Genomic DNA, 12,938 nt, shown 5'->3' with positions numbered 1-12,938 from the left:
GTAAGACCTAAGCTGCTTCCTTGATCCCTGCCTATGATTTCAGAGAGTGTACATGAGATTAAACAGATGCTGTTTATGAATAAAAGGGCTACTAGACTATGTTTTTTTAAATATATAAATGTAAATCTTATTAAGGCATTAGTAGAATCACATAAAGAATATTTGGATGGAGTAAAAATTGCCCCTAATACTTCCACCATCACCATCACCAGCACAATACTACTGTTCAGTCATTTTAGGTATATTTCCTTTGTGTGTTTTTCTAGGAACATATTTATATACTTGCATTCACACATAAATGCACGCACTATATATACTGCTTCCTTATATACCTACTTTTGAAGGAGAGTATCATGGAACCCGAGCCCCACCACTTATTTGTGACCTTGGACAGCTGTTTATCTTCTGTGCTTCATTTTCCTCATGTTCAAATGAGAGTATTAATAATAATAATTACTACTTTATGGGTTATTGGGAGGATTAAAATTGATAATATATGCAAAGCACTTAAAATATACTTTGCCAAACATTTTTCACTTTATTACATAGTCTTCAGAACCGTAATTTTTATTTGACGCATATCTTATTGAATTGACATACAAATGTTACTTATCTGGTCTCTTACTTTTGAACATTTAAATTGCTTCTAATTCTCCATGATTATAGACAACCATGTGGTGAGCAAATCAGTACTTCTGGTCCTTTTCATATGTATGATGCTATCTCCAGAGCAGGATAGCAGAGGTAGGATTATTAGATAAAATGCCTGAATTATGGCTTTTGATTCAAACTGTTAAACTGTGCCCTAGAAAGAATATTTTTGAGATAGAGGCATTTTCTAGGCCAACAGAAATGAGCTAGTGGTGAGGAAGCAATGAAAAGTGCATGAGTGAGTGAGTGAGTGTGTATATGTTTGCACATGTACAAGACGTAGAGAGAGAGATGCAGAAAACATAAATTTCAAGGATATTTAATCTTAGATTTTAGAAAAACGTTTATTATTTGAGCAGGTAAGAAAACGGGTGGAGATCTAGAGAAATTCTGAAGCAGGAAAGAGGGAAGTCACTGAAACACAAACTTGCTGTTTTAGCTGTTCAAAGACAAAAACAGCAAAAAAGCTTTCCCTCTGAGAGAGGCTCAAGAGCACAGATGTGAGCTGATGGTGCAGGAAGAGAGCAGAAGGTTCTGACCACAGCAATCGTTAGAGGTACTCAATGCCACTCACTACCACTAATTTCTGAGTTCAGAACTATCTGCAGTCTCTCAGTCTCTGCTGCTCATGATAGTTCAAAAGGGAAAAGGACAAGGCAAATTACTACAGACAGTTCCCACTCTAGAGATTCTTAATCTGCAAGTTGCCCTTTTTAGATCTTTTTCGCTGTGTTATGGGCTGGCGAGATCACTGTAAAATTATCACTCAAACTCTTCAGTTCCTCTCCTCTTGTTTTCTCTGGAAAATGCTTTGCTCCCATATCTCCATCAAAACTGCTCTTACTGAGTGATCTCCAGCTTGCTAATTCCAATGGCTAAACTCTCACTGTTCTACTCGGTTAACCATTTGACCTTCTTTCCAGCTAGAGATACCCGGTTCACCTGGCTTCCAAAACATCAAACACACCTCATTTTCTCCTTTTTTGCTGTTGTTTCCTTCTTAAGTCTCCTCTACTGGTTCCCTGTTATCTCCCCATCCTCTGCATGTTCATAGGCCTCAGGGCTCACGGTCCCTGAGGTCACTTCCCTTGTCTGTTCAAACTCACACCCTTGATTACTTCATCTAGTATACTGACTTTAAATACTCTGGGTTCGTTCCTTGGTCAGGTAACTAGATCCCACATGCCACATCTAAGAGTTCAAACGGTGCAATGAAGATCAAAGATCTCGCATACCGCAACTAAGACAGAGAATAGCCAAACAAACAAACGCAAAAAAACATGTCCAACATTGAACCATGATACTACTCCCAAATTTCTCTCTTCTCCATCTCAGTAAATCGGTTTCACAAACCTTCTAGCTGCTCAGGCCCAAACCCTTGGCGTTATCTTTCATACTACACAGGTAATATCAGAAATCTTGTCAATTCTATGTTCAAAATATATCAAAATATATCTATTACCTCATGACGACTGCAATACAGTACTCTAGGAGGACATTTTAGTCAATGTGAACAATGTCCCCTACCGCAGTGCCCTGCGCAGCCTGCAAGGCAATATGTGCTGGCTTGAGGATCACCTTAGTTCACGCCATCATCAGCTCACACCTAGATTATTGCAACAGTTTCCTAATTGGTTTCTCTGCTTCTGCCCTTGGCTGCATCCTTTCCGTTCTCAACACAGTGGTCAAACCAAATTTCAGTAAGTCACATCACCGCTCTACCTAGAACCCTCACACGGATTCTCATCTCACCCAGATTAAAGGCAGAGTTTTTACAATGTTCTATGAGGCCCTGCTTAATTTGTTCTCTCCTCACCTTCCATTATCTTTTTCACTGTCCGCATTCGCTTCTAACCATAATGGTATCTTTGCAGTTTCTTGAACATTTCATATAAGTGATTTTCTTGGCGTCTCTGAACCTGCTGTGATAGTATGGTTTGTTTCCTTACTTCCTCTAGATCTTTACACTCAAATATCAAATTCTTGGAAGGCCATCTCTAAAAACTCTATTTAAAATTGCAACCTCTGCCCATTTATAATTTCTAGCCTCATTTTTTGCTTTATTTTTCTTACTAATAGTTATCACTATGTAATATATTTCATGGTTTACTTTTTTATCTTGATTTTGTCTGTTTTTCCCACTAGAATGTAAGCTCCATGAAGGCAGTGATTTTTGCCTGTTTGTCTCACAGATGTATCCCCAGATTCTGAAATACTTCCTGGCACAGAGAAGGTATACTATTACATATGTTTTCCAGAAACAAAAGTTTAGTCAGTGTATAAAAAGCTTGTAAAGGAATAAGAGAAGGTTTTGGAGGAGAGTGGGGGAAAGTAAAAATAGAAGTTTAAAAGTAAGTAGGAAGTTAAGAAGCACAACTTCACTTTCAGGATGTAGTCTAAGCAGTAGTCACTGTCATGTTCCCTGGCTATTTGCTTTGTAGTTGGTTACCTGTGAAGATGAGATTTAAAATTAATGGAATATGAGAATCAGGAAATATCTTTGAGAATACCCTCACTTCACAGATGAGAAAGTGCTTCTGTCTGAGTTGTGTTGGCAGGGCTTTAAATTATTCATTGCAACAAAGACACGTTCCACTTAGCTCACTTATGTTAACATGTGACCTGCACAATCCTGGAATGTGGAGACTGGCAGCTAAGATGGGGACAAATCCTTTCACAGAAAAAAAAAAAAAAACCACAGAATGGAATTAAGCTCTCTCATCCAAATGTTTTTAAACATCAACTATGTCCACAGTTTTAGTAATCACACATGTATTCTAAGGAATAAATATACTTTTCCAGTTTCATTAGCTACTACCACTTAGCTAATTTAAGATACTATTCCTGGTGGAAAAAAACATTGATGAAAACAAATCATGGGCTGAATAAAGAGCTAACGGAGTTAGTATCATTTAGTTTATTAAAAATTTTACTTTTCCTTCAAATAAGAATTAAGTTAGTGTTAAAAACTATTTAATGTATAATGGTTCCAAAGCTTGCATGCATGCTAAGTCGCTTCAGTCATGTCCAACTCTTTGCGATATCATCGACTATAGCCCACCAGGATCCTCTGTCCACGGGATTCTCCAGGTGAGGATACTAGAGTGGGCTACCACAGCCTCCTCTTGGGGGTCTTCCAGACCCAGGGATCAAGAGACCCTGTGTCTCTCATGTCTCCTGCACTGGCAGATGGGCTCTTCACCACTGGTACCGCCTGGGAAGCTGTATTTGTAGAACGGTGTCAGACACCAGGCTGAGGTGGGTGACTGTGTTTACTCTAGCTGATCAGTTTGCTTCCAGAAACAGGGCATCAGGACATCTGGGGGAATGGAGCAAACATGCTTTCCCCAGATATGCATTTATGCATATTTTCTTTAAGGAATAAAACTGGGAATTTTCTCTGAGTGCAGGCAGAAACTGACAATGGGAAAAGAGGTGGTCCATGAGTTTTGTTAAATTTATAGAAAACCCAGCATGGAGGTAAAAACTGCTGAGATAAACCAGAAGAGAGGCTTTAAACACTGTGAGAGAATGGATATTACCTATTTTTATTAGGGACTCCAGTTCATGTTATAAAATTCAACTTCAGTTTTTTTGGGGGGATTAAATTTCTGAAAGCTAAAGGAAATCAGAAGACAGACTTTGGTTCTCACTTTTCAAAGAAACTGAACATACACAATAAAGGATGATGTATACTTATAGTTAAACTGGGTAAGTATTGAGTTATTGACTAAACTCACTTGCATAACTTATATATCAAATTCACAAACCAGCATTTAGGTCTGAGGTAACTGTTTAGGAGATAGGGGAAAAAAAACTATAGAGTACAGCTTTGAAATTAAATTTCTGAACACAAAGGGATTTCTAAACACAAAGACAGTTGATCCTATTTCCATATGTATTTTTCTTTTACCTCACTTTAAACTCATTAATTTGTTATATTCATATAAATAAGAACAGATAAAATGGAGGAAAATAAGGAAAAATGCTTTGATAATTTTATTCTAAAAATAAAGTTTAAAAATGCTCAAAAGAATGAGATAAAAGTCAGACCAATTTCAATAACATAGAAATCAAAGTTTGTGCTGTTTCTGCTTCCTTTGGCAAAATACAGTGTTTCGTGAACTTGATTTTTATAGTTATTAAAAAGAAATAAAAGTGTGTATACTTAGTACCTCTAAGGTCTCTTTCAGAACTCATGTCCTATAATTCTGTGAAACTCAAGCTTGACATTAATTTTTACTTTTTACAAAGCAAGGAAAAGAGATGTGGTATTTCCTAACTGGCTACAAGTAAAAATTTTATAGAATCATGCACTTACCACAAGACCATCTTGATTTTCATTGAGCTCAGAAAGTTTGGAACTGGATTTCTGACGTTTAGGTTTACCCCTTTCTCCAATATAACCAGAAGTATTTTCATATAATTTTTCCACTTCACAAGCATTCAACATACATTCATCAAGATTGCTGAAGCCAGAAGGAATATTTTCTTTGTTGAGACGTCCCCTTGAATTGAAAAAAAAATTAGCTTCATTTTACTTTAAAAGGTAAAAAGGATGTTTTAAAGACACTGCATCATGCAGAAAGAAGAGTGCTTAGAAATTCCATGTTTCATCTTTTATAAAAATCTGAGCAGAGTGCTACTCCTGAGACCACTTGGTGCCAAATGTATCAGATTAAAAGAGAAATTATTCCTAAAGGCAAACTGGCGAGGGCTGTGTTTCTACCAATGAAAAGCTTTTGTATTTGTACCGAAAGTAATCTGTATTCAAAACCAGGGGAATTGTGCAAACTTGCAAAGACATTTTTCCATTATTCATAGGTTTTATATACATACATACATACACGTACATGGATCTTATAAATCAATATAATATATTAAGAAAAATCTGAAAAGGAAATACATCTTTTTCTCCAGAATGGGACACTGATTTTCTCCAATTGAGAAAGACATTTTATCACAGTATAAATGCATTAATACCTAAATCTGCCTATATTTTATGATCTGGGTAAAAATGATACAACAAGAATTACGGAATACAAAGAAAGCATTTCAACTGAAATATGGATTCATTACTTCCCAGTACCAGTTTCTGAATGAAAGCTTATAACTAAAGTTCCTTCATGACTTAGTTTTAGAAGTTTTAATTACAGAATTTAATTCATTTAACGCTCTTGAAATGCTTCCCTTAAGCATTTTAACATTCTCTTTTAAGAGGTTTTTCACGAAAATTAGAGTACTTGTCAAAGTGTTTGTCTTTTACTACATCACAGAACAAATTAAACCATCAGTGCAACACCATTTCGGAGAAGGCAATGGCACCCCACTCCAGTACTCTTGCCTGGAAAATCCCATAGACGGAGGAGCCTGGTGGGCTGCAGTCCATGGGGTCTCAAAGAGTCGGACACAACTGAGCGACTTCACTTTCACTTTTCACTTTCATGCATCAGAGAAGGAAATGGCCTGGAGAATCCCAGGGACGGCGAAGCCTAGTGGGCTGCCGTCTATGGGGTCACACAGAGTTGGACATGACTGAAGCAACTTAGCAGCAGCAGCAGCACCACCATTTGGTCAGGTACAAATGAATGAGACTTACTCTCTGTCATGGTGTGACCTTAAAGGTACTTCCCTGCAACTAGAGATTACCATACTAAATGAAGTTAAGTCAGAAGAGACAGACAGATACCACACGATATCACTTACGTGTGGAATCTACAATATAGCACAAATGAACCTAACTACAAAACAGAAAGAGAATCACGGACATAGAAGACAGATTGGTGGTTGCCAAGGGGATGGGAGGGAGGGATGGAGTGGGAGTTAGGGGTTGGCAGATGTAAACTGTCGCATATAGAATGGATAAACAGCAAGGTCCCACTGTATAGCACTGGCAACTACATTCTATATCCTGGGATAAAGCATAATGGAAAATAATATAAAAGCGAATGTATATATATGTGTGTAACTGAATCACTGTGCTGTACAGCAGAAATTAATACACTGTAAATCCACTATAATTCAATTTTAAAAATATATAAAGATAACTCCTAACCACCCAAAACTGTATTTGAAATTAGTGAGCTCCAAAGTGTAAAAATAAATGAACATATTTTACTATCAATCATATCCCCAAATGAAACAGAGTAAATTAAATATTTATTCTGTAATTTAAATTCATATCGTGTCTTAGGCTATCATGGAGGCAAAAGTATGAATTAAATATTATCATAATATTTTCACCATTACACTATCTTGGTGATTTTTAATACTCCATATTTAATCTAGCCTTATTTTATACCTTTAATGTACACATATGTACATTTAGTAAAATTATATAAAAGATGTATATTACATTTATAAGAAATATTCCAAGTATAAAATAAATGAACACATGAGGAAAAGTTGCTAGGGACTAACATGCAGGCACGTATACAAACACTCTTAAATCTCTCTCAAATTCACAATGAGTTTAATATTTAACTATGTCTCTTTCTTTGCCTTTGTATTTTCTTAATTCCTGGGATATAGATCCAATTATAATTTTTTAATGGAGGAATTTTTAGGTTTGAAGCTGTTGGAACTGGTGATGGACAGGGAAGCCTGGTGTGCTGCAGCCCATGGGGTCACAGAGCCGGACACAACTGAGGTCCTGAACTGAACTGAAGGACTAAACGGTGTCCCCCACCTCCCCAGTTCATATGAGGAAGCCCTACCTGCCAGGGCGACAGGGCCTCTGAGGAGGTAACTAAGGTTGCGTGAGGTCATGACGGTGGGGACTTAATCCAAGAGGACGGGCATCCTTATAAGAAGAGGCAGGCACCGGAGAGCACGGAGAAAAGGCCGTGTGAGGACACCCTCACTGAGCAGGCACTGCCAGCAAGGCAGCGAGGCCTCAGCAAGCACCCACCCTCAGCACCTTGATCTCGGACTTCGACCTCTCTGAACTGTGAGAAAATGCACTCCTGTTGTTTAAGTCTGTGGTACTTTGTTATGGCAGCTTGAGCAGATTAATACAAAAGCTAAACATTATTTTTAGAAACTAAAGGACCAAGTTTATTTTCTAATCTTTTTGAATAGTGAATGAATGACTGGAATAAATCCTGTTCAAATAAATATTCCCAAATCTAGTTGTGCAGTTGTGTTTAGGTGGAAATCCTGCTGTCCTCAAAGGATGCTCTTTGCTCTTGTGTGAGTCGGTGCCTGGGCGACCCTGAGGAGCACAGGAGCACGGTCCTTCCAGTAATATCCCGACTCGCACACCTGCCGTCACCGCGATTTAACCTGAACTTAGATCCTGGGGGCCTCTCACACTCGCTCTCCACATCTCAGGTTTTCTTTTTTCAGAGTTTCCTCCTTCCCCTACATGCATGCACACATGATGTTCTGGCAATACTGAACTTTTTAATACTCTAAGATAGCACGATTTTCTTTTAGTTTGCAGTAGGAATTTAACATCATAGTTATATAATAAAAACAGGTATAATTTTTTAGTTCATTGTGTTTTAGAAAATTGAAATCATTTTCAATAGCCATGCTTTACTTTTTAAAAAATATTTATTACAAAACTTTCAAACATAGAAAAATACAGGAACTATCACCATGAACTTCCTTATATCCACCACCAAGATTCAACAATATTTTCATGCTTCTGGCAGATGGTCAATTTTTAAATGAGAATTAAATTGAGCTCTCTCACATAATGAATATATTCCTTAAACTTTTACAATTTTAGTGTAATAAATAATAATATAAGCCTGATCATGTTTCCTTATGAACTGAGACAAATAAGAAATCATGTACATTAAAGTATTTCTAGTCTGTCTTCTGCATTGCTTTTTTAAAAAAATGTCATAATGGTATTAGTACAGACTTTATTGACTCTCCAACCTCACCCTGAAACATGGGGATATTTTTCTAAATGGTTGCAGGCAAAATAACATATCATGGATTTTTCAAAAACATTTTAAAACCATTCCATAGGGCTAATAGTTTTGAATAGAAGATAGTGAAGTGTAGCTTTAATTCTTCCTAATTTTTTAAGCAAAACTTGACAGAAATCTTAGAAAACAAATCAATTATGTATAAGCGAACACTGAGAAAAACATACTTGCTATAGGCTATAGTAATGATTCTTAACATTTTCAAATCTGACACCATGTAAGTGCATCTCTTGGGATGTACTGAAGAGGCCCTTGGGTGGGGGGCAAAAGTAGCAGAGCTAGAGCTCTGAGAGAGAGGGCCTTGTTCCTCCAAAGCCGTGGAGAGCTTGGAGCAGCCATTCAGTACTGGCTGAAAGCTAAAGGAGAAGGACTCTCAAGACATGACAGTGACCAGGGTGACAGGTTAGGAGGGGCCTTATGACCAGGAGGGTGAGGCTAACAAGGAGCATGGAAAGGGGACTTCTGATTGCCCAGACCACATACTAAGGAAATGAATCAAGTGAAACTGTAAGTTTCTTCTGCCATAAACAGTTTGCACACCAAGATTCTCTCACTCAACACACAGTTGACCATGATGAGTGAGAAGGATGAGCGATAAAGGAACTCCAGAGGAGGAAAAGGCTACAGCTTCATGGGCACCTCTTCAGATTGTCAGGGGAAGCACACTGACTGAAACCACCCACCCTGGCCAGGCACCAGAGTAACTATTTGCATGAGTTGTTTTACGACAGGAGGTCCTGGTAAGGAACATGGAACTAATAAGCCACCACCAACCAGGAAAGTTCAGGAAAGGTCAAAAGGAGACACCACATGTCTGACCACCTCCCAGAATCCTTCTCTCTGGCATCCATCTTGGCTGAACAAGGCTTGCACCACCAGGAAGCACTCTGAGTCAGAATGATTGGCTAAAGACAACCCGGAAACTAATCCCATCACCATAAAACCCGAGACTGTGAGCTGAGCCACATGGCAGAGCTGTTCTCCTGGGTTCCCTTACCCTACTGCTCTCTACCCAGGTGCCCTTTTCCAATAAAGTCTCTTGCTTTGTCAGCACATGTGTCTCCTTGGACAATTCACTTCCGAGTGTTAGACAAAAGGCTAGTTTGGGGCTCTGGAAGGGGGGCCCCTCCCTGCAACAAGATGGTTAGTTAGTCTCTTCCATTCTCCATCTCCTTTTGTTCCCTTGATGTTGATAGTGGAGAACAATCAAGGTAACTTCTACAGAAACATCCTCAGATGTGGGAAACTGTATTTAAATTCTGCAGGAGTGTTTATGCTCTGTTTCATATTTCTCTCCCTGGCTAGCACCCTGCTCACTCTTGACTTTACCCCTGCCATGGTCCTCCCTGGTCCACCCAATGCACCTACCACCACTAGGACTATTGCCCAGCTTTGTGCTAACATGCTCCTCTCTGTCCCAACAACAAGGGCAGAAAGCATGATGTCGTGACACACTAAGGATTTTAAAAATGCAGTGCTGTTGCATACAGTGTGGCAAAAAATAAAGCAGAGACTAAGAACAGTGTTAAGTGAATAACTGGTGCTTGATGGATAACACAATATAGGCTGTATACAAACTAATTATATTCCTAAACATTTTCTATAAAGCTTACTCAGTAACTAATTTTAAATGTAAATATGTCCTATATTATAATTTTCCTATTTGCTAAAAGGAAATGTTATAGCACCCCCTCCTACCCACCAGCTCCAAAACAAATGTTTTCAAAAAAGTGTTGCTTATTATCACATGAAAAGTCAGTGGGTTATATAACTGATACTTTTTAATTTTTAAAATTATGTTTGCTAAAATAGCTCTTAAATATCTCAATAATGTGCATGTGCAGCATGGAATTTACTTGTACTATTTGTCTTATATCTTTCTTTAAGCAAAGATAAGTTTCTTTTTCCCCATAAACATTTTGACATAGATGACAAATCCAGATGAAAAAGAATGTGGGGAACTAGGGTTTGGTTTAGTCTTTGACATTTAATAAGAAGTACAAAATAACTTTATAGAGACTAAATGCTACAGTAGGCGAAACTTTCAGGAAAAATATGAGAATATAGTCTATTATATATAAATTTATTTTCCTTAACAATTTAAATCATGATTATTCAATAACATGAATGGTAATTATTCATTTCTATTTTTATCAAAGCTTTTAATGGAGAAGAGTTTATTGTAATACTCTTCTTGAAGTTCATGCTAAGAGAATGCTTTAAAATGAGACATTGTAATAATAAAGAACTCAAGCATTTCCTCTTTTGTTAGACTTGAGCTCAGCCTTTCTTATACTAAAACATTATCAACTGTCAGAGCATTCCAGTGACGTTCTGGTATTTAATCAGGTCAATATAAGTAGGGGAATCTGCTGGCTCATAAGAAAATCTAACAGCAAGCTGAATGTTGTCTAACAAGGGAAAAAACCACCTCTAGACAGGCATCTGGCAATTTTCTCCTCCAATGGTGCAGGATCCCTCTAAATAAGATATTGACGAGAAAGCCATGAAATGTATTAAATCAGAGGTAGCTTCCCACCACATATGAAACATCCAGATGAAAATGAAATATTTATTCAATCACGTGTGAATTTCCAAATGTTAACCAAGCTTAGAAGCGTCAAAATGAAAACTTTTAAAGTTTTAACCTGAATATTGAAATGAGAGTGCTATAACAATCATGAATTCGGACATGTATCGTATATTTTTAAAAGAAGAGAGCAAATGTAAACAAGAGTATCAATGCCAACTCACACATCTCTGCTGTGTCGACTTTCATCCTGCTCCTTAGCCTGGCGTCGTCGCTGTTTGGTGGATGTGGAGGAAGATGATGATGCCCCAGATTCTGAGTCCTCTGAACTTTGGCCTCCAGAGCTATTAACATCAAAAAGATGTTGTTCTACAGCTGACCGGATGGTTCTTTCTAAGAGCCTGGTTAAAAAAAAAATCAATAACTGTGTTTAAAAATATGGCTCCATACATAGAGAACAGACTGGTAGCTGCCAAGCGGGGAGGAGGTTGGGGGAGGGATGGACTGGGAGGTTGGGGTTAACAGAACAAGCTTTAAAATACAGAATGGATACACAACAAGGCCCGACTGTATAGCACAGAGGACTATATTCAGTATCCTGTGATAAACCATAGTGGAAAAGAATATTTAAAAAAGAATGAATCACTTTCCTGTATAATCATAAATTAACACAACATTGTAAATCAACTATTCTTCAATTAAAAAGTCCCCATAATATTGGAAATATCAGCATTTCCAATGGAATATCTACTACCACTTCATGAGCAAAGACAGTATGAGAAATTAATCCTCCAATATTTGCACCGTGAATGAGAAACAAAACTAAATGCAACATATTCCACCAATCAGATAATTGCGTTTTCCATCTTTGTGGGTCCAGAATTACTGAAATGCTCACAGCAGATCCAGCAACAATTACAGGAGGCATTCAGGAAATAAGGATCATCTAATACAAGGCAGAACGAGGAAAGATTTTTTTCCCTCAAGGAATAATAATGAACCTATTCTTACAAAGGCAAGTATCATCCAGATTTCATACCAGTTCTGCAGGGGAAGACAGTATGACTTACAAAGCAAATTGGCACAAATAATTTTATGATCCCTACTATTTGAATTTCTTGAAGAAAAAATTACATAGAAAATAACACTATTAAAAAAGAACAACTTACCAGAGCAATTACTCTTAATAACAGAAGGGTAAAACTTTCTGAATCTCTATTCAGTTAAATTGTGATATAAATGATTGAAACTGTATTCATACAAACATCCTAATATGATTGAAAATGTATTCATGCAAACATCCCAATATATACTACTGAAGAGAGAAGGACAGATTTATTTTATTCAACCTGAAGAAAACAGGTAAGCACAGGGGCTGACAAAAGTGATAATAAGATAAGGTATCATTTTTAAAGCTATATAGTCTTAAAATGTACCTAAACTCTTATCACTTCATTATTTAATTCTGAATAAGCAGGCATGAAGAATTCTAAACAGACAGTCCTCAAAGCGTGTCTTCCTTCACTTGAGAAAAGAATCACATCCAGACTCAAATTATTGAGTTGGACTTGTTGCCATCACTAACTTGCTTCCTTTTCTGTGTCCATTAAATATGTGTATAGTTTTTGTATATACACCTCAATAAAGCTGTTAAAATAAAAAAATATAGTTTTAAATGGTCAGACTGAGGAATAAATTTAGTTAAATAAAATGAGTTTTGAAAATTTAACAATTTAAGAACTTTTAGATTTTCCAAAGGTAGTTTTATAATAGACTTATAGTAATTTCATTAAAACTAGTTTCATTAAAACTAT

The 12,938-nt window shown here is 37.2% G+C and overlaps 1 protein-coding gene across 1 annotated transcript in view; it reads right to left on the bottom strand.

Moving 5' to 3' along the window:
- The window catches only part of FAM13A (family with sequence similarity 13 member A), a 311,477-nt gene that overhangs the window by 52,357 nt on the left and 246,182 nt on the right, over window positions 1-12,938 (bottom strand). Inside the window, 2 exon segments of the mRNA XM_070372152.1 lie at window positions 4,973-5,159; window positions 11,349-11,525. Coding sequence (XP_070228253.1) covers window positions 4,973-5,159; window positions 11,349-11,525 — 364 coding nt within the window.

The sequence above is a fragment of the Bos mutus genome, chromosome 6, assembly GCF_027580195.1.
Source record: "Bos mutus isolate GX-2022 chromosome 6, NWIPB_WYAK_1.1, whole genome shotgun sequence".
Taxonomy (NCBI): domain Eukaryota; kingdom Metazoa; phylum Chordata; class Mammalia; order Artiodactyla; family Bovidae; genus Bos; species Bos mutus.
Note: the sequence above shows the minus strand (reverse complement) of the source record. Positions and strands in the feature narration are given on the sequence as shown.